Source organism: Lycorma delicatula, chromosome 11 (genome assembly GCF_047948215.1).
Source record: "Lycorma delicatula isolate Av1 chromosome 11, ASM4794821v1, whole genome shotgun sequence".
In the NCBI taxonomy this organism is placed as follows: Eukaryota; Metazoa; Arthropoda; class Insecta; order Hemiptera; family Fulgoridae; genus Lycorma; species Lycorma delicatula.
This window is the reverse complement of record NC_134465.1, coordinates 76,701,250-76,725,445: the sequence shown is the minus strand read 5'-3', so window position 1 is coordinate 76,725,445 and position 24,196 is coordinate 76,701,250. Positions and strand designations below refer to the sequence as shown.

The following is a 24,196-nucleotide window of genomic DNA, read 5'->3' as shown; positions in this document are numbered from 1 at the left end:
ATTTGTAACAATACACAATAATGTTACCTAACTTAACAACTTTGCTTTCCACTGCAAAAAAATAAAAATGGGAGTATTTATTTATTTTTTTGAGATTAAATCATTTTTTAAAAGAATTCCTTTTTAGTGTATGTATCAAATAGTTTTGATTATATAGTAATGCTGATTTAACTGTTAAAAAATAAATAATTTATTAATAAAATATTTATGTATTTAAATTTATTTTATATAGACTTCAAAATTGGTAAGGTGATTTATTGGATATTATTTTTTTATCTATAGTGTTGCATCTATGTGACACCTATTTATGTAATTGTTTTTCTTTTTTTATTGAAATGTTTTCTTGCATGATTTTGTGAAGTGTTAATATTGATTAATTTGTTCACTGTAAAAATGTTTGAAATTATAACAATTTTTAAACACTTACAGTTTTAAAAAGTAGTAGATGTACATTTATTTCGTGTTTTAATGTGTTCTGTAGTGTGGTTTTTTCAATTTATTTAAAAAAATTTATTTTATTCAAAAAAATTCATGAATTTTCTCAGACAGTTTCTCTGATACTAATTGTATAGATTATTGTAGGTGACGTATTCAGAATTATTATATGATTATTTTCTTTTTAACTAATATTAGATAAACAGCTGTTTCACATTCAAAAGTTCATTCGCTTCAGTAACATCCCTCTTTTCATTTTGCAAGTGGAATTTATAAAATAGTGTAACAGTTTCTGTTTGTTAATCTGATTCGTTTACATGTTCCTACTACTTGTTATATTCTGCGTTTTGAACTATGAAACTGTAAAATGTTGTTAGTCTATCTAATTTCCTTCAGGTACTTGCCTTTAGATGTCAAACTCCTTCACTCTGGAGATTTGCATTTCGGTGTAAGGAATTTTTAAAATTTTAATTTCATTAGTAAATAGTTTTGTGTATAGGCTAGTCAAATTTTATAGAAAAAAATTCCTACTATCTGGTAGTTTTAAATAATGATTTTATTGGACTCCTAGAAGTCAAAAAAATTTATTTAGGAACTACTTTTCAAAAGTGATTCCAAGAGCACTTTAGATTATTAGGAATAGATTAATTCCAAGACAGATTAATAGGAAGTCTATATCCCATGTATTTTGATATAGATTGATTCTTGGGTGGTTCTGATCCAAATCCATGAAACTTAAACCGTGAAAGAAAAAGGGGTTGTTAAGGATAAAGAAATTGGTTGGTCGGTGAGAAGTAACTGGTGTTTCAAAAAGGACGCAATCCCTTTGTTTGACAACGTGAATTTATTACAAAAATATTAATGTTAATAAAATACTTATACAACAATGTTCAAATTACCTTTAATAACTTGTGATTTCCTGTGATCTTGATGCAGGTTCGTACATGTTTCATAACATTTGCAGACACTTTTCATGATGTTTGCTCTGTAATGTTTGAAATCTCACTTTCAATATTAGCCGTCAATTTGTCAAGTGTATGAGGATTGTTTTTAAAAACTACATTTTTTAAATATCCCCACAGGTAAAAGTCTGCTGGTGTAAGATATGTGGATCTTGGAGGATAGAACCCTTTTGATATCAAACGATGACCAAAAAATTCCCGTAACATATCTAGCATTTCATTAGAAGTATGACACATTGTATTATTCTGCTGGAACCAATGTTCTTGTTCATGTAAATATAACTTGGCAATAAACTTTTCAATTAAGTTACGATAAACGACACATCTACACATTTGTCAAAAAATATACCCTATTAAACGACATATAATAGGGCGTATTAAAAATTATGCCCTATTACATGACATCGGAAAATTGTACACCAAACACCAATTTTACACGTGTGTAATGGTCATTCATGAAACCCGAGGATTTTCAGTGCTCCATATTCAGCAGTTTTGGTTGTTAATAAATCCATCCAAGTGAAACCATGCCTTGTTGCTGAAGTAAATACGATCCAAAATTGTCATCAAGAGAAAAAAACTGATGATAATACTGTAAAAGTTTTCCACGGTCTACTTCTTTCATTCTTGAACAACATTGATACAGTAAGCATATGATTGTAATTTTTTACTTGCCCTGAAAGCTGTAGATAGTGAAGGCTTCACTTGTGAAGATAGTTTAACAAGCGTTTTTCTGGGCAAGTGAGTCAAACATTCTCTCACATCCTCCAGAACTTGTGGAGGATGAAATTTAGTGGGTCTCATGAAATTTAGTTTTGTCGACTTATTAGAAACTGAAGAATTGGGAAATTTTATCCGAAACTCGTCTTTCACGTGTTCATAAAATTTATATGCGCAATAAGTTTCAATAATAAACACACATTCGTCCTTGGAAAACAACAAAGTTAACAAAATAGAGACGATTTATACTGGTATAGCACTAGTGTATAAGGACATTTAAACTGTTACAAGCTGCGAATGTTGAGTACATGAGTAGGCCAACTACTCATATCAGTTGCCAACTGATATGTAGGAAGAAATAAAATTTGCCTATGCCTGACTTCTTCTACCTTCTTAGGTTGTGTCCTTTTTGAAACACCTGTTAGAATCTATCTGAAAGAGAAATAAGGCAAACAATTCCCATTCTGAGGTTAGTTTTGAAGCTCACTCCAGGGAGCAGGTGAACACAACCTGTTGATGAAACCAAAGAGTTGACTTGAGAATAGTTTCAGGTTTTGAAGAAAGACATCAGTTTGTTCATCCCCAGAATTTTTTGGCAAATGGAAACATTCCACTGATCTATAAACCTTAGCCAAACCTTCACTGCAGATAGTGTATCTTATCTGTTGTCTTACATAACACAGTTTCCTTCATAATAGGCTTTCTCAGCAGATTTGACCCTTTTCTGTTCTTATTTTTTATCTCATTACTATTTCTAATACGTCTCTTAATTAAGATTCCTCATGCCCAAATTTCTTAATACTAACTACTTGTAATCCCTCTCCGTCTTAGATCTTCACCATTCCTTACTCTGTCTAATCAGTAGATTTTTTACATGTGTTTAATATTTTCAGTTCTTTTACTTTTACAACTTTTTCACCAATTTTTCTGTAAGTCTAAACTTTACATCCATTATACCAACCAAAATACTATTTTTTCTACATTTTCTTAGTTAAAAAACATTTTCAGATATTTAATAATCCACTTTTTTATTAGTCTTCTTTGCGATCAGTATCTTCATTATAAATTCTTTTTTGTTACCTCAGCCTTCATTATTTTTGTTCCTAACTTATTGTACTTATTACAAATTAGTTAGGAAAATTGATTGTTTTATTTGAAAAAAAATTGTTGTTGGTTCATTTAGATTTTTTTTTTAATGATTAAGATTAATACAATGACATGTTAGCAGAATGTTTATTTATTTTATTTTCTCATTGTGTTTTTATGTTAATTTTTTTAAACATTTTACTGCATGTAGTGTTGTAATTTGTATGAATGTGTATATGTGTGTATATAGGAGGAACACATCTAGCTGCTAATGAATCGACTGGAAGTTTTGAAATGATAAATTCACTAGGACAAAATGATGGCGGATTTGATATACCTCTTAGTAAAGATGGTAAGATAATTAAAGAAAAATTGAGTTGTTTTATTTACATCATATAAAATAGATTTTTTGTTTGTGTTTGTTTATGCACAAAATATTTTTTAATAGATTCTTTTTTTTTAATACTGGCAGTTCTAACATTTATTATTAATTCTTAATTTTAATATTTAATCTGACATTTTTTTGATAGCAATATACTGTTGGAACTTGGGAGATATTTGAATTAAAATATCTGAAATATCTCCCCCACACCATATTTTGTGGTGGGGGAGGGGTGAACACTGTTAAATCTTGTTCTGCAATCCATGGCAACAAACGGGTAACAGAAGGATAGCTGCAGTCTTTCTAAGTTACAGCTGTGTATATCAGGTTTATTACTGTTGGGGGTGCAGGTGAATGGACTGCAGTTTTTCAGTTAAAATTCAGCAAGTGTCATGTGACTTAGGAATCTGTGTATGTTTTGTTCCATTCATGTGCCTATTCATCATACTTGAGAAGAACCCATGAGGCTGTTTTGTCACAGATTTAGTTAAAGTATTGCTATTTGAATTATTTCAGTATTTTATTTTTCATCGATTGCCAGTACAGGCTTAAATATGTTTACATTCTTTTCAGAAAGAAAATTAATATACAAGAAACATCTCATAAATTATAGTTGTTTAAGTACTTTATGCGGGTTGCAGGATAAGGTTGCAAATCGGTCTATCTGTATTAAAAAAAGTAATTATTATGCTTTAGTGAATTTTTATGATTGTTTACTTGTCTTACACTCTAGTAGTAAGTTTTGAAAGGCTTGTTCGATGGCCTATATACATTTTTTTTTTCTCCTAGTGCAACAAATCATAAGCGAATTATTTCTTACTATAGTAATGTAATTTAATTACTTATTTTTGGTTGTTAGCTTAAAAAACCATTTACTAAATAATTAAAATGTAGTTTTGTATATTAGTGATAGTTGAAAATAGTTCTGTAACTTAAGAAAAAAAAGAGTTTTTCAAACAATGTGAAAAATTATGCAGTTAAAAATTTATTGTACATTATAAAATTTTATTATGTTGTATGGTAATTTCTGTTTGAGTTTTCCTCACGATAAGATGGCTTGCTTATATTTAAATAATGTAATATAATGAATCTGCTTTTGTTCCACTACATGCATCTTAATTATCAGGGCCAAACAATTTATTTTAAAAATCAGTTTGTCATGCGAGCAAGTAATTATTCATAAATAAACAAGCTGAACTACTCTACGTAACTAGGCACTGGACCTTATTTATTATCGAATAGAAACCTTTAGTTAAAATTTTAAATAATATTTAATACGAAAAAATTGTTTAAAATGCTGCTATCTTATATTAAATATTTTTGTTTATGTAAGTATTTAAGGAGTTTAATAGTTATAACGTTTTTTCATTCAAAATTTGTTATTTCACTGTTGAATTAATAAACTATAAATTTGCATGTATTCAGTTTTTTGTAATATTCTGCATTATTATTTGATAAGTGTACATTACATTATTTACATGAATTAATTGTCACATCTATGATTATTTTCTTCGAGTGAAGACATTTTGCATGCAATATAATTACGATGCATTCACAGTTTTCATAATATGCCAGTGCTTGTCGTATATTTTTTTCATGTAAATTGTGCACTAAGCTTATTGCGTGTAATCATGAAAATGTTTCTTTTGTTATAAATTAATGAAAGTTGTTAACCTTATTCCATTTATTGGATCGGCAAAGATAAAATATTATTTATTATCAGTATTTCCAAATTATCTTTTATTATTTATTACAGTAAATTATGAATGATAATTTACATCTAAAAGAAACTGTTCACCCAGCTTTATAAACTGTAAAGTTCTGCTGGAGAACAGTGAAGCAAATTTATAAGTGTGGGCTTTATCTCTTAAAATAAAATAAATAAACCTTGCTCTGTTAAGTGTAATATGACTCGTTATCTTACTGCGGCAGATATAAAACGTTTTAACTACTGTGATTCAAGTATATATATATATATATATATATATATATACACATTGAAATCCATTTAAAATTCTAACTACATTTTTATTATTTTAATTATGTTTAATTTGTAAACTTTGACTGCTGATGATGGAGTAACACTCCGAAAGCACTAAGTTAGGTGAGTATTCTTACCCTTTATCTGTACTGTATTTATTGGATTTAAAAATAATAATGTATTATGTAGATCACATGAGGAATGGGTGGGGTATGCTACTTGATGGGTGGAAAAAAGAACTGCCCTTGCATTTGGTTTTATGAATAAGGGAAACTGTGGTAAAATCTTGATTAAAGCAACATCACAAAATTCAAATTATTTTATAATCAGTTATGATTGACTATAAAATAAAAAGTGGTTGTGATAAAATTTCATATTTAATTATTTAAAATATAAACATGTGAAATAATATTAAAGTAATTACATGAAACTACTAATTACAAAAAATTACCAAGTAATTTATCATTCAGATGATTTTGATGAAAATTATTGAGTAGATATTTATATACACACTGAATGGAGATGCAGAATTTCATGCAGAAGATTTTTATTTGAAAATTTGTAAAAAGAAAATCTTTTAATTTTATTTAAAATAAATTGATCTAAAGATTTTTTCAAACGGTTCACTATTTAATTAAAAATAGCAATGGAAAAATAATACTGCCCTTTCTTTTGTAGGCAAAGTGTTGTGTTCTTATGTAAAAGTTTTGTTTTGGATTTGATAGAGTTGGATTTTATTTTATTTTTTTCAAGAGTAACAGACTATTCTTTTTAGCAGAGATGGCAGTTTCATAAATATAAACACACGTACAAGTTATCATTTATAATTTTCTGAGTATCAGTCTACATACTTTCAGTACTGAACAATGATATCAGTCCACTTTTTTGAGAAACAGCAAAATAGTTTTAGAGAACTATTATAATTTTTTGAGGAAGCCCCAAGAGGAAATTTATATAAGCATAATAAATAGTAATAATGATGAAAAGCTTATTGTTTTATTGAGGCGCTTCAAAGCAAAACAATATGATGTGATTTCAATGCAAATTAAGTAAATTTGATAATCCCAAGAAACATTTTCATGTAATACAACACCTAGAAATTTCTCTTAGTAATCGACAGGCGTATTGTCAGTATTATTAATGGTAATTATATCCACACGAATAGCTTTGTCGTGTTTTCCTGAAAACCCGCTGCAATGGTTTTTTTCATAATTAGGGTTAGTCTGTTACAATCTATCCAGTGTTCAATTTTTTCAACTTTTATAATAATTATCTTCAAATGTAAATAGTTGTAGAAGAAGCTAACAGTGAATAGTTCAAGATTTGGGACAGACCATTAATGATTAAAAGCAAGGAACTGTGGACAGTGATACTTGTTTTATACCTTGAAATGACATACATTTTACACAAATAATCTTATCAAAAGATTAATTTTCAACTGCCTGTTTATAGCTTATAAGGTATGACCTCAACCATATTTTAACAGTAACTCCGATATCGTAGCTACTACATTTTTCAGCCTTAAAAATAATGGAACTAAATGAAATAGGTAACTGAGATCATAAAAAAAGTGAAAATAAGATTTTGTTATAACTACATTATTTGAAAATTGTTACTTTTAGAATTTCTTTAATTTTTTTTTAAGCTAGAAAGAAGCCTAAGGAAAACATTAAGAAAATTGTTAAATTTTTCATCAATTTTTTCACTTTAGTGTTATTTTTCCAATTTGTTTCTGACAGTAACATTCTCAAATTGCTAATTGAATCTATTACACTTTTAGAAGAATAGAAGTAATCATTGACGTCGCATGTTTTCATTAATAAATGATGTGGAGAAAGAAAGAATCTCTAAATGAAGTTGTGGGTCTGAAAGACCATAATCTAAACAAAAAGATCGAAAGCTGTTTTAGTTACAAATATTGTTAACGTAAGTGGTTGAGGTACTTGTAATTCTAGTTGGCTGGGAGATAAACATAATTTGTTCTGTTAAGTCACATTGAGTCGATGGTTAAAAATAATTTATTTTATTAACACGAACTGAGTTGATGGTTAATATGGTTTTCACAAGACAAATAGAAAAATAACATTAAAAGCATCACACACTATGACATGAATTAAGAATTTTAAAAAGCATACCTAACAGTTTGTATATAAAGATTTCAAAAGAACATATAGGATATGTATAAATTATCATCAGTGCCAGTTTTAGACTAGGGCATTGAAAATTACACAGCAGTCAAAATTAATTTCTTTCACGATCATATGGCAATTGTCAACTTTATTAAAACGGTATTCTTTAATAAAAATTGAGACTCCCTGTTTCTATTTGCAGTTCTATAAAAAGAATCAGCTAGCTTGAAATTACCTAGCTCAGTAATGGCTTTTGTGTTTGTCACCCAATGTTCTGAAAAACTACACTATTTGGTGACTTATAATAAGTCATCAAATAGTGTAGTCATTGTTATTTATGTAGGAAATTTTTATGTTACTGTAGTTAATTCAGGGAGTAGGAATCAAAGTTTGTTATATAAGATAAGGATCATGATGTGTATATATAAAGCTATCATGATGTGTATTTATATTATTAGAATTTAATATGCTGTTAATGTAAATTATTATATTAGAGTTAGTCGGAATACTCTATAGCAATGTTTCTCAACCTCCAGTCTGTAGGATCAGTGGTGGTTTGCGAGATAATGCTACTGAATCTGTTGATTAGTTTGTTGGAAGCTAATTTTTTTTGGAAGTAATGCATTTTTTAAGTTAATTTTGAGTAAATTTAAGAAAAAAAATCAGAAAAAAGATTATGTTTTAAGCTGATTAAAAACAAAACTGGTCGTTAAAAAAGAAATATTCATTGTTCAATGGGATTATTTTTTATTACTACCCTTTTATAAATTTTATATAAATGTCTATTTGTATAGGGTGCCATACAAAAATACAGGCTTGGCTGTGAAAGGCAGGTGCTTATGATACACATTTTACTATTCTTTCTATAACATTATACTTATACATAAGCATGTGCTTTTTAGTAATAAATAAAAATTTTTGAATAAATGAATTACATTCATTCTGTTCAGCTACTTATTATATCATTAATAAATAAGAAATGTTATCTCAAATTTACTGTAAATTTATTTTATTTATTTATTTTTATATATTTATTTTGAATAATAGTAATTAAAAGAATTCATTTTAAAAGTTATAGGTGTAAATGCAATTAATATATTAGTGCGATTTTATTATTTTCTTTAAATACTTTTTGTGTTTATTGGTTTTTGTTTCTTGAAAGAAAACATAAATTAATATTATTGTGAGGGATATGTCTGCTCCTTCCTGCTAAAACACACTTGGTATCTTCATTTGTTTAACAGCCTGTATGTGTGAGTTCGTACTTGTGTAAATGTTACTGTATTTCACAGTGTAAAGTATGTACGATTGTACGATACTCTCCCATCTCGCGGCATCCCTGTGGTACTTTAGTGTAATCTTTAGGATTTATTAGTGAAATGTGTACAAGACGGGCGAGGTGTGATCCTACCTTATAGTTTAAAGATATGCAGAGGATTCCTTTTTTCTGTTCCTCCCTCCGCTTCCAAAGTGCGTGCTTAAAATGATCAACTTCTGATCTAGATTAAAACCTCACCTGTTCACACTAATCTATATTGGTGTATATAGAAACATGTTCGATCTACCTACAACAGAAATGTGGGTTAATGTGATCCTATATATATATATATATATATATATATATGCATGCATTTCATAAAAAGATCAGACCTGTATAGTATGAAAAATCCCCACCCGTCTTCACCGAGACTAACTTGTTTGTGTTATGTTTTTGGCATAATAACAGAATCGGAGAGGAGGTACCCTCTTTAAAATCAATTTAAAATTCATTTCAAAGACAGAAGCAGTTCAACATATGATATTTGTAACTCCTGTTAGACAAATGAAAATTTATTAATGTTTCTGAAGCAACAAAATTAATCTATTTTTATTTGATCATTTTATTGTTGAGAAATTTTTTTAATTATTTTATTTTGATGAGTTATATAAGAATTAAAAATCAGAATTCGTATTAACATATTAACAGTAACATATAAATGATTTTTTTAAAATTAAGTAAACGTAAACAGCTGCTATTCCTCTCAGTTTTAGAAGAGATGGCTTCTGTAGGTGCATGCATGCACATTATACATTTGTGTGTAATTGCCTACTCCCTTTCACGTGCATGTTCCCCCCTGCGTGTGTGTGTGCGCGCGCACGCACACACACACACACACACACACACATTTAAGAATAAGAAAATAGTTTTTTCTACTGTTTGAATTGCAAAAAAATTCACGCACATATTTTCACATGGTTGATTTAACACTGATTTTATTTTTTAAGCTAAAAAATAATGGACCAGTTCATTTTGAATCATTCTGAAAATGAAAATGCAGTAGCACAATTCCTTCATAAATTATCGTGAATAAATGACTTTAGTTTGATCTTTAGTGTCCTATAAGGGTACTCGGACCGTTACAGTGGCATAAATAAATACTTATATACTACATACTGATGTCGTACATCAGTACTTACATACTCTTTTTTTTTTTACATTTTGTAGTTTTTATGAAATGTTTTTCTGATTTAAAGTGTATTCCAAAACAGTTGGTTTTGCATTTATTTTTTATTATTAGCAATATTTTTTGATTTTGGCTTATGACAAAATTTAAATTCGTAATTAAGAATAAAAAACTTCATAATCAAGCGCATGAAATCATCAATAATATTTATGATTTAATTAAAAAAGAATTTTATCAAATGGGGATCTAAAAAATTAATCACCGATCATCCTACTATGTCAATGGTAGTTAACCATAATGCTTAATATCGTAACTCACACTAGCTTATAAAGCTCCAAATTCTAACTCAAAAAATGTTTTGCAAAATATTTGTTGTCGGTTTTTAAATCTGTTCAGCCTATCATCACTACACACAAACCTTTTGCATCCTAATTTTCAAAATGTGTTCATTTATGGCAACATTCATTTCTCTTCACTTTGAACCATGTAATGAGGAGAGCTTCTTCCAACTTATTTTTTTTCTTTCTTATTTTCTTTACCTGAGACTAATTTTTCCAAAAATTACAGTTAACTTATCACAGCTCTTCCAAACTGTCAGGAAGTGGAAGTAGAAAGCCCATGAATTTTGCACATGTTAGAATTAGATTGCCAGTTTTCTAATTCTTCTATAATTTTTAATTTGTGGCAAGCTGAAAGAATTTCTCTTTCAGTGCCTGACATTACCTCTGTGCCATAAAAATGTATCAAAAACACTGCAAAACATTTACAGAAAATATACTGACTTCAGGCCGAGTTAAATACACAAATTTACTGTTCAAAGCAGCAAAAAACCCGTTTAAGACTACCTGAACTTGACTGTACTCACACTTCCCCTTGCCATATTATCTGTATAAACTTCATAATTTTGGAGGAATGGAATTTCCCACAATCCAGAAGCAGCCAGTACAAAATTGTACATGGCTTACTATTGCATCTGATTTTCTTATTACCCACTTTCACTTATTATGAAGAGGTCATTGTCTCTGTACTCTAATTTAACATTGTCTTTATAACATTCAGTATTACAAACATACAGTACTAATGATTTTAACAATTTCTTACCTGTATTTTAAAATCATTCAAGTTTTTAATTATTCAGGGAACAAATTTATTATTCAAAAGAAAATAATTTGTTTGTTATAACAGAGTTCTAACTTCATTATTATTAGCTTGTTAAAACAAACTTTAACATACATTAATAATATAGGAAATCAAACAATTTTTTTTATTTTTACTCGATACAACTGGATTCTCTTTTCAAAAGACCTCACTGTAATCAACTTCTAGTGTATTTATTTATAAAAATCTATTCTTCCACTTAGTACTGTTCTTTTCCAAACTTTTAGTGCTTTAACAGTGGTCTCTACTTCTTCAGAACATGTAGAAATTTAGATTAAAAGCATAACTAAAAAAATGCTTGCGAAATTCTGTTCAAGAAGACTTGACTTTTGTTATTTTACTTTTGCAAAAGTATAAACTCATTCTAATCTAAAATTTTCCAAAAAAAAACCTTTGTTCCATAAACATCAAAAAAGCACTACAATAATAAGAAACAAATTTCAACTCGCTCACTGCATAAGGGCGTATGAAAAATACACCAGTACACAGTCAGCATAATTTCAATTTTTTTTTAACCTTAAATTGAGTGTAAATCAAGAACAAGTAAATCAATATTTATCAAATTTTCACATGCACAACTTCCGATAGAGTGCTACAGCATATCTAAATTTCAGGGAAATTGTAAGAATAGTTTTGGCGATTTTCATACCACAAAATTTTATATATAGACATGTGTGTGTGTGTATATATATATATATATATATATATATATATATATATATATATATATACAATAGTTTTGTATAATATTCCAATATATGTAATATATATATATATATTATGTGCAATATAAGGAAACCCAATTCTAAGTAAATGGTATTTTGGTACTCCTCATATTGTAAAGAAAATTCATTTTCAACCCCCCCCCCCCCGCACTCAATCCTTAATGGTATTAATTGATGTTTGCAATGCAATGTTTTGACCTTCAGCTGCAGATGAGATAAGGATCAATTCCTCTTTCAAATGATACCATTAGTCGTCAAATTGCAACTTTACCAATTAATAAAAAGTATTGCCATCCAAATGGAAGAATCATGTGATATTTCTAAAAAAGCTATTTTGTTCTGCTATGTACGATACAGTAACTTTTCTTCTGAAAAAATTAAAGACGAATTATTATTTTGCAAAGGTTTAGATTCCCACACGACAAGTTCTGAAATTTTTGATTCATTGAATTTGTATATTAGTAATGATTCCTTAAACTGGAAAAATTGTATCAGTCTGTGTGTACCGATGACAGAGCAGCAAATATGACTGGGAAACATTGCAGAGTAACAAATAGATTTCAAGAAATTGCTTCTCCTGACATATTGCTAACGCACTGCATAATACTTCACTAGCACTTATCAGCTAGAAATATGTCACCTGAATTAAACGATGTTCTCCTGGGATCGATTAAAATTGTTAATTTCATAAAGAAAAGCGATCTTAACTCTCGATTATGTCATTCTTTGTCAAGAAGTAGGAGCAGAACACCAGCCATCTCGTATTTCATACTGGAGTATGAGGGCTCTTGTGAGGAAAAGTGCTTATCAGACTTTATAAATTAAGGACGGAAGTGGAGATATTTTTGGTAGAAAGACAGAGTCTACATTATCAAAATATTTTTCCAATATGTATTGGACTGTGAAACTGGCATATTAAGTGACATATTTTCTTACATATATGACTTAAATTTAAGTTTGCAGTAAAGTATGACAATTACATTTAATTCATTTAACATAATTGATGCATTTAAAAAAAAAATTTGGTAGAAAAATTGAAGAAAATAATCAATGTAATTTTTTTTACGATTTTATTACTACACAAAAGTCATTAATAGTTGATATTCTGGATGTAGTAATAAGTCAACATTTACAGTCATTATACGATGGATTTGAAAAATATTTCCCTATAAACATAACTTGCAGGAGATGAATTTATAGATAACTAATCCTTTTATTGAGAATATTTGCAATAATAAATTTAAGTAACAAGGACGAGAACATCTCTCTTAGTTCTGACATAACATTAAAAAACAAATTTTCAATTATGAATTTAATTAAATTTTGGATCGCAATAAAAAATTAATATCCAGATTTACTTAACAAAGCTATGAAATACTTCCCTTTGCACCCACATATTTGTGTGAAGCTGGATTCTTAGCTATGACGCTTATTAAAACCAAAATAAGAAATCGTTTATCAATAGATGTATCTCTTCGATTAGGTTTAAATAATTTACAACCTGACATTGAAACAATTGTGCAAAATGAATTACAACAAATTTCTCACCAACTTTCATTATTTACAATTAGTTTGTAATATGATTTGTTTGTAGTTACTATTTTTAAATGAAATAACCTACATTTATTTTTAAATAAATAACAAAATTTATTGAGATTGTGCAGGTCCCTGTATATTTTTCTATAATTTTACGAGTCCACCATCAAAAAAAGGTTGATTAACTGCTAAAGACAGAAAAAGGATCTCTTTTTTCATATATAAAAATTTTTTTCCCAGAATTTCTAAATGTGGCTTCAGCCAAAACTGCTTTGCCTCTTGAATTCAAATGCAATCCATGATGTGTTTCGTGAGAGCTATATTTGGATCCGTAAAGGAAGAGTGCAGCATCTTATCAGTATGTCTATACACGTGACCGTTCACATTTCTTCAGGTTATGTCTGATAATAGAAGTCTCAAACTAGTGAAGGATGTTAATATAGATAGATTCTACAAAATCAATCCTTGCACAATCGTTTCTCCAGATTGGTCAGGATACCTGGTCAATTATTAATCCATTCTGCAGCTCTTTGATTCCAACAAGGTCGTTTCAAAGATTATTTATGTTTACCCTGCCGTTATGTCTATTCTTCTTTGGACCAAACATCCTTTATTTTCATAATTCTGAGCATTTTCCTCCTTCATTCTCTTACAGTTTTCCCTCCCTTTCATTTCATTCACTTTTCTGGATTTCATCCTTCACTGAAGAATCTCTGCTTAGAATGTGCCTTAAGCAAGATATTTTTCTCTCTTCATTTTCATAGAATCTTTTTATCTTTAATCTTAATTAGTTCCTTATGTTTTATTTAATCTGTCAATTTCATTTTCTTCATTCTCCATGATCACATTTAAAAATCATCTAAGTATTTTTTCATTCTTTTGACGCTCCATACTAACCGCTTTGGAGGCAAATTATTGAAAATCTTTCGCTTGAGACAATCAAGTGAAGCCTTTGTGCACCTTATAGACCGGGATCAGGTGTGTCGTGTAAAAAAACATCTTTCCTGTTTTCACATTTTGGATTGACCTCTGGATTTTGGATTGAGCTTCAGACATTATTGTGGTTCCTGGTGTTGTGAATTGTCGTTAAGAATCCATTACTGTCACCATAATATTTCAATTCAATTGGGTCATTAGAGCGATGAGTATGCATTCACGTGTCTCCTTGTTATAATAATAAATGTTACACAAAAATTGGTAGATCTCAGCGATGCCAAATGTTGCTCTGATTGCAAAAAATACACCTTGGATCTCATGATCGATGGTATCGACAATGGCAGATTCTGTGTCTGATCAGTTGATACCGAAGTGGATAGTAGCAGGGGTGGTATGAAATAATAGATTAGTGTAATGTGTACATGCCATGTTTCTGTGGCGACCATTTTTTTTAACTACCAGTCGAAAATCAATTTTAAAATAGCCTTTATATTTATTTGTTGTAAGTTAAGATTAGAATTATAACTACTGTTGTCTATTGGTCGTCAACTAATGTACGAGTAAGTAAATTACAAAAACAGAATCTGTTATTTGCTGATGATGCACATAATTAACAGTGATAAATAATTTTTCTTTTTTTGTATTTTGCTTTGCATGATAATAGCTACTTTTTTTTTCTTCTTATGTATAAATATCATTATTTATCAACACTTGTATTGATTTCAGCTTAATTTCTTCTTGATTAATACTGCACATTTTTTATTGCAATAATAAAAAATTCATAATTATTATCTCGCTTATTATTTCTTTTCACATTTTTGTATTTTTACACGTAACAGTTTCATTTTTATCTTATTTAAATAATCTATTTATATGTATATATATTTATTGTACATTATTCTTTCTAAAATATCTATTTATATTTTCTTATTTTTGTTTTTATACTGTTCTTGTATCTGTCTGCTTAAAATTGCTTAATTTCTGCAGAAAATGGTGTTCCAGAAGAACAAGAATTTAATACTGATACTCTTGTTGAGGGTAAGTAATTACATATTTATTGAATGTTAATAATTTATTTTATCATAATATAGTTTTTATTAAGATGAAGTATAATTTTCATTATATTTTGAGTTAATGATAAACCATTCATTTTGCTTTATAAAATTTCATCAAATGACATACTGATTTATTGTGTTAGTAGGATTGTACACCATGTATTCTGTTAACCAAATTATAAGAAACATTTCAATTAAGTTTGGTTAAAAGAAATAACTTATTTGGATATGTTTTTAGGAAATGCAAAAGAATTTATGGTAAACATATCATAATTAATAATTTGTATAATTACTAACATTTCAATAGGTAATGCACCCTTAAAAAATCAGTATATTACATTGATTGGGAGTTTGCTAATGTATGATCAGATTGCTTGAAAATGCTTATCATGTAAACATACTTGTACATACAGTAATTACAAATTATATAAAACAAGCTACCTTTTGTTATTTGTGTTATACAGTTACATCAAGCCTGTTTTTCTTAACAGATTCTTCAACTAAGATCTGAGATTTTGAGATATATTGATATACACTCATTCATATTATATATATATATATATATATATATATATATAATAATTTTAAACTGATAACTGCAGTTTAAAATAAGGAAAAAGTTCATAGAAAACGTATATCTAAAAACACTTTGTTATAAAGTTACTGGTAATGAAAAATTTTGCCTGGATTTCAGTTCCCCTTGTGAAAATAATTCATACTGAAGTTTTTAAGGAGTTTTATAAGGGGTCAAATTGATGATTTCTTATGTTTCTTGACATGAAAAATCAAATAAAACAGGTTCCAGAACTTTATCTCCAGTAGTTTTCATGATATTCAATGTAAAACTGAAAAAATGGTAATGAAAGACATGTTTTTTAGGTTTGAAGTACAATAACTTTTTAAATGAGTAATAAGTGTGTAGATTTTATTATCAAAAATTGATTTTCAAAGGTGTCATATGGGATATTAATGAAGATCACAAGGATGAAGATATCAAAGATGACAATAAAGCAATTTATCTCCTCTTAGTTCAAGATCCCCTTAGCATTTAGAATAAAATCAGTTCAGGTGGTTCAAAAAACAGGAACCTTTTGTTAATTTATTTAAAATGTTTATGTTACTCTTAATCCAATTAAAGCAATAACGAGTCATGTTTTACAAAGTAAAATACTAGTCTTCAATATTTAAATAGCATGAACAGCTTTACATGGCTAGTAAAAACACTATGATATGCTGTAGTTCTCCCTGGAATGCCACTGAAGTAGTGTTGTCACTGTAATAGCACGGTGTAGGGGATAGTATAGTGCGACAAGATGTAAGTAGAAGAAGCCAGTTGTCAGTCCAGCAGTTCATTGTTGCTCTGTCAACAGAGACTACTTCAAAAAACCAGTGATTTGTTACGTTACTAGAGATAGTCCATTACAAAAAAAAAATATTTAATGTTTTTTGTACAGTGTAGATGTTGTTCTTTGTTAAATAAATATGAGAAAAATGTGTTTTATCAACTTCAGGCCTTTAAATAATAAAAATTGTGTGTTCTTATTACTGAAACACTCTTTACTCATTATTAAAGGTTTCAAACACAGATTATAGGTTAATGTATACATTAACCTTGTGCAGTTTGTCCATTCTTTTTCTTAAATATTGCAGAGTAATTTCTGATATAAAAAACATTTTGAGTTGTTTTACAGTATTTAGTCAGTAAAAAGAAAAAAAATATATTCATTACAAAATGAGAAAATAATGGCCGGCCGATGTCATTCTCTATTAAACTGCAGATATGGCAATTTTGCAGGTCTTGCCACACTGCCAAGTTTACCTATAGGCTCAGTACATTAAGGAATCTGTATTCCTAAAAATCAAGAAAATAAATCATCAGGGTCCTAGTTTTGATATGATAATAGGTGGGATTATGCATTTTTTCAACATAATTTACTTCAGTTAAATATTGGTTTCCGTTGGAAACTAGTGTTCACATTGTATTTATTTATTTTTAAATGTTTATATAAATTTATTGATTTACGAAAAAAGTAATAATTCTGCTACCTATAAGGTGAGATTTATGTGTTAATTTTTGTAACGAGCACATAATTAAACAGACTCAAAATTCATTTGCTATTTATGGCAGTTTATGCGAAGGATGCTTACAGTACACATTTTGAACTGTATAGCATATAATTTAAAACTGGCATTCAACAACTTTGCAGGAATATTTTGTTCATATTCTGATTTAGCATTAAGTAGTTGCAATTGTTTATCTGCTTTGAAGAATTTTATTTAAGAAATGGACAAAGAATGATCAAGCTGTTAGTGCTAACTGCTAGTGTAATACATTGGGGCATCAGACTATTGCTATGTAAAAATTTTGAAACCGGTAACTTGATGTGACATGTTGTTGAAAGCTGTATACTAAGTCTAGAGTTGATTAAAAATTGTATTTTTGCTTGTATTCATTGATTTTAAATTAACCCATTTGCTCATGATTTTTTGTGCATCTTAGATAATGTTAAAATTTTTTATGACTATGGCTATAAATTGTTTTTATTGATAAAAAATTTCTGTCCATTAAACTATTGCAGGTCATTTTATTATTTTAAAATATGTTTCATTAATAGTCCAGTTTTCAGGACCATGATTACAGTAATCTGTTTACCAATATTCATTTCTATTTTTCAAGTTAATGAATTTCTTTTAAGTAGACATCTTACATAAAAATGAAAAAGTTTTACGTTATTTACACCAGTAAATAAAGTTAATATAAAAAAGAAACTAGCCTAGTTTCAACTTTGATCACCATGATGTAAATTGTGCATCATGATGTACAAGAAATATATTTCATTTTCTGAGATAATGTTGAGACCTAAAGTACCCTATAAACATAAAAATGTATATAACTATTTTTATGAATTTTTTTCAACATTTTCAGGACTAGTTCAGCCACCAAAATGAGCAAATGTGTATTAATTGAATTTTGAATATATCAAATTAATGTTTCTTTCTGGATGGTCTTAATTAATGCTTGTTACTGTTCGCATGATAGTATGCGGTATCAGGAACGATTTCATCGCAGTTTAGTCTTTTTTGTCTTATAATTATTAATTATTATCATAATTTGAGATTATGCATGTTCTATTGATTTATATTTTGTTTACTTTTTTTAAATTTAAGGGTGTAAGAATTATGTTATTCTGATTAAAACTGGTATTTTATAAAATCTATTGAATGGTAAATTTATATTATAAATTTTACAGATGATTATTTGTTTAGTCCAGATGCTCCATTATTTCTTCTTGGTAATTAATTTTCCTGGGTTTTATTTTATTTTATTTTTTTGCAATTAATAAAATAACTATTACACAGCAATGATTTTTGTATGTTTTATTGGATATAAGATTTATAAATATGTAATTGACAATTGTATACAGCTAGTTTTATATGTAAAATAAATAAAAATAAATCTAATAAATCTGAATAAATCTAATTTCATTATATATTTTTTAAAGATTCTATTACGCACCTGTTCAAATGCTTTGCTCCTCTTCTGTAAAGAAATCTCCCACACCTATATAAGAATGGCAAATTAAAATGTTGGCTTTTAATATCTTGCTAAATAATCTGATTTTCTTATTTCCCCAACTTTGACCGTGCTAGGTGTAGTTTTCTTTCGTTTAAATGATTGGTTCAGGTCAGCTGACACGGGTATTCCAGAATCAGGCTTCTTAGTTTTGTTTTACCTGCCTTTTCATAATTCTTCCTCTTCAGTTTTCTACTTCTTTTCTCTTAAATTCCCCCTGTAGTTTATCTCTATTTAAGCTATTGCACATCTTTTCAATATCCAGAAAAACCATCAGCAAATCCTTTTGGTACTTGTATGTGCCTTTCTTAAAGGTACCTCTATGACAAATATAGGATAACAGTCTGTCTACCCGGTCAGAAACTGTATTGAAATTTCTTTCTGCTCTTTTCCAAATTTAGTCCTTCGCTAAATTTTTAAATAATTTCACATAGTAAAACATCACATAGAAAATTGAGGATGAAGTACATTAAGATTAATTATTAGCAAAAAATAAAGAGAGGTGGAGAAATATATCTGACAAATATTAAATGAAGAAAATTATTTTTCCTTAAAATGTTATTCATGAAGCGTACATAAATTAGTTAAAATTGAAAATATGATCCTCCAAAACCGAAAATAGTAAGATGATCTTATGTGTATTTTTATGTAGAAGTAACATTTTTGGTAGTACCTCAGTTGTAGCTTCTTTCTGCTAACATAAAATTGATCATTCGATTAAAATTAGCCGCATATACTTAAATACTTTTGCATTCTAATAAATATAAATTTATATAATTAAATTTGAGTAGATATACATTTATTTAATTTTATAATTCTATAAATTCTGTAAATCACTGCTGTTTAATTTAAAAGAATGTGATATGATTAAATTAGTTTCTTATAATGTGTTCATGGGTGCTTACATTTGTGATTTACTTCTTATATTCTTAAAAGAAGGAAGGTGTGTTATAAAATATATTTCTATTTATTAGGAATATTGTACACTTATTATAGCAGCAAAGGGATGCAAATCAAGAATGGCCCTGAATTGAGAAAGCTGCTTTAGATGTTTTTAGTATCATTGATCGCCACACTTCATACATTTGTATTAATAATCCAAAAAATAAATTGATAAATGGTAAAATCTTTCAAATGAAAAACTAGTTAATAAATGCATTTAAGAATAAAAAGCCAAAGTTCTTCAGCTTTAACTTAAAAGTTTCTCTTGATTATTTTATCGAGTTTCATCAACACTTAACTATAAATTTTCTCATCTGTTCAATTAAGATTATAAATTGAATTTCTTATATTTGTTACTCTTTTCTGTTGTAAGCAAGCGTCTTACGACAGTAATTATTAATATTTTTAGAATTCGTAGTTATACTTTCTATGAAGAAGGTTTTTGTAACACACCTTTTTTCACACATGTATTAATGCTTATCGATACTAAATTAATGCTTTGCTTTACTAACAATGATTTAATAATGAATTGTGATGTGATTGTTTTGCTTTGCATGCAGCCGCTCAGTCTGTTCAATCTAAACCAGCTGAAGATAAACCAAGTAAGATTTTATGTTAATGTTTGTGTTGTTTTATATCATGTGATTATGGTTACTGGATGGATGCAAATGGTGTGGGTGTGATAAATTATATATATTTAAATAAATAACTAAATACATGTCAAATAACAAACTTTAATTTATAAATTCATTTGTTGTAAAATATTATATTCTTAGGTAATTCATGATCATTATTAGATGTTAAAAATGTTTGTCATAATCAGAATTAATTGATTTAAACGAATTAATAAATCAGATATCGATTTAAAAAATTAAAAGTTAAGCTCATGTTTATAACCCAGTGTTCCGTTCCTAGTTTGAGTCAGGTAGTGCTGCATTCTAGTATCTACTAGCACTGGCCTGCGAGTCAGTTTCGTACTTCCATTCGAGTGAAGAATCCTGTGCGGCACGGTCATGCATTCATTCTCTTAGTCTAATGTGACTTGTTTTATATAGTATTTTAAGTTTGTCTAATGTGAAAAAATTAAATTCAACTATCCTAGAAGAACATGGTTTCATCATTTCATCCGAATACCAATACAGTCCATACTAGCTCTAAAGACTTAGCATCCAGCTTTTGGGAAATTTCTAATATTTTAAACAAATTGTCAAGATCTTATGTAGAGTAGTTCTTGAAACCTGTGGACATATATATATATATATATATATATATATATATATATATATATATATATATATATATTTACAGTAACAGCAGGACTGTATTTTTTCTCAGTTGCCTTAAACATGCAGAACAAGTCCTGAACAAAAATCACTTTTGTTGTGGTGTCTGTAGTGTGTTGTCTGATGAAGTAGTTCAGCGTGCATGTGTGCGCTCAGATAACTGAAGTGTTCTGGTGGCCATATTTAGTAACTGTATGGACTTGTAAATGTATGTTGAAATTGTTTATTTTCCATTGAAATATATTGTTTGTTAGTTTATTGTAGCATGCAGAGTGTTGATGTTCTACTGTTATATCATAATTAATGCTGTTATAATTGTATTTTTTGAAACATTAAACCTTTACTTTATGTTTAAAAAATATCCATATAACTAATTAATTTCAAATACATATTTTTAAAATATTGAATGCTCTTTTATTATATATTGGATGTGTTTCAAATGTTTTTCTGCTTGAAAGAAATAAATTTAGCTATATTCATACTTACAAATTTTAAATTAACACATGTTATTATAAATTTTAAATGTTGGTGAACTAATTACCTTTTCCCTACTGAATGAAGACAGTGTGTGTATTGCGTTTCTTATACATCCAGGTCCCTTAAAAGTTTCTGTGTTATTTAACTGCAGCGTAATGTGTGTGTAACACTTTATGGAGGTACTTGATCGTGTCTGAAATGTATTAGGTATTTAAAAATAGTAACACAATAATTGTGTTACTAATAATAATTTGAAAATTTATGTTGTTATATAAATTAATTTAGTAAAATAATTAGTATATAATATAATTAATAAATAATAAGTCTTTTATCCGTGTCTTCCTCTGTACTAATTAAGTTCAAAAGCATAAAAATCAGCACAGTCCACCAAGGTACAGAATCAGTAAGAGCTCTTACCTTATCTTATTAATTTTATTTTTTATATATCAAAAGCACTTTCGAGGAAAATTCCTCATATTCAGTTGATTAAAATTAAAAATTGATTACACATTAAAATATTAATAAAACAATAAACCTTAATATTATTACATTATGCAGTCAAATAATTGATACAAATAATTAAAAATCTTTAAAAACTTAAAAAAACATTAAAATTTGTTTAACATGTTTATGGCCAGCCACTAAATACAACACTGTACTATTACAATATAAACTACCTAATATTGACAAAAGTGCTGCTATCTGTAGCAGCTTTGATAAGAGTATTATTATTAAACAATGTTTGCAGATTGATTAAGCTGAATTTCTGTATATATTTATATGTATGATATTTTTCTAAATTGTCCAATTTTTTATTCTCGTTCTCTTTTGTGATTTCAGTTATTTTCGAATTCGTTTTTAAGTCAGTAATAGAATGTTTCTTCACTATTAGATAGTCACCAACATTAGAAAACCCGATTTTTTGACAACAGTTTAACGTTATCAAAAAATTGGGTTTTTCTACAACATTTTTAATATTTGTACTTGAGATTATGAATATACAATTTAATAGAAAAAAATCTACTTTCTTGACTAAAAACACTGCTTTAAGTGATGCTTCTTTAATGAATGACTATCAAAAAGTATTGCTAATATTGTTTACCTATTAAATACCATGATTTAGGCTTGGAATTGTCACAAAATCACAAAATAGAAAATAGAGTCTCCTGGACATAAGTGCAGAATCACTGCTATCAGACCACACAAATACCAAACACACATACAAATACCACGGACATTATGGTTTTGTAGAACCTTAGCAAGAATTCAATTTAAAATTCTTTTATTTCTTTCACTTTTTTGTAATCAATAGTTAATGGAGGAATCCTAATACTAATTATAATTGTACTCTAAGGTTATCTATTCATAGTCTAGAGCCAATATTAACATTGTTTTATAATACAATTTAATATTCATTACTTAAATTAATTATACTTAATTTAACATTGTTTTATGATACAGAATATATTGTTTTATAAGAATGTAATGGATATGTAGCCAAAAATCACAGAACGCTACATGTAAGAAGGGATCAAGAGGTATATATATATAGTGACAAAAATATATCTTAAGTGCATCAATTCCATCCAGGTATTTGTGTCCATCTTTCGTACAACACTTGAGAGATCAAGGATATCTTTATCCAGGATGAGAGCAAGCACATTTCATCAACAACCTTCCAGATTTCAACTCTCACAAATTACCTTTTTACTACATATCAAACAGCCTCCTTAGCCCAAACTTATCTTCAGAAAGAAAACTCCCTTGCCATTTTTAGAAATATGTGGCATGCCCCACTGAACTATAAACTGTACAGCCAGTTCTGTGATGAGTTTATATTACCTCATTTCATTTTAATGCCCGGTTACAGTCTACTCTGAAGAGGATTTTTAAAGTAGTTCCATTAATTTAATCCAAATGACCAAAGTTGAACTTGTATTATGAATGTTAAGATGGAATAAAAAATGGTATGCTGTTTTGTGCACTGGTATTCCAATTAATGCAGTTTTAAATATCTAATTAGTTTTTCAGCTTTTATTTTGCGATAAAATATTTAACAAATTTTATTAAAATGTAGCTTTTTTATTTATATGCATGTATTTTCTTTTTAAAATTTATTTTCTGTAGATTTTATTCACTGTTTATCTTTTTAAGTTATGTTAGAAAATTTTGTAAAATAGATTTTGTTTAGAAATGTGTCTTAATTTCAGTTACGATTATTATTTTATATCTTACAATTTGTTTCTTGAATTGTTATCTCTGAGAAATACTACATCTATTGTTCATAGTAGTTGAAAAACAGCTTACTTTGTATTTTTTTTTGTCAGTACTCATTCATTCTTTAATCAAATTCATCTGTTGTGAGAATATT

At 28.1% G+C, this 24,196-nt stretch overlaps 1 protein-coding gene across 9 annotated transcripts in view; it reads left to right on the top strand.

Moving 5' to 3' along the window:
* The window catches only part of Clc (clathrin light chain), a 70,667-nt gene that overhangs the window by 3,690 nt on the left and 42,781 nt on the right, over positions 1–24,196 (top strand). For 3 of the 9 annotated variants that reach the window (XM_075378723.1, XM_075378727.1, XM_075378725.1), the window contains exons 3-5: positions 3,454–3,555; positions 15,482–15,532; positions 20,626–20,667. In XM_075378723.1, the coding sequence (XP_075234838.1) occupies positions 3,454–3,555; positions 15,482–15,532; positions 20,626–20,667 (195 nt within the window). Of the gene's footprint in view, positions 1–3,453; positions 3,556–15,481; positions 15,533–18,800; positions 18,843–20,625; positions 20,668–24,196 lie in introns of all 9 variants that reach the window. The other 6 variants (XM_075378724.1, XM_075378730.1, XM_075378731.1 and 3 more) reach the window with 6 other exon arrangements.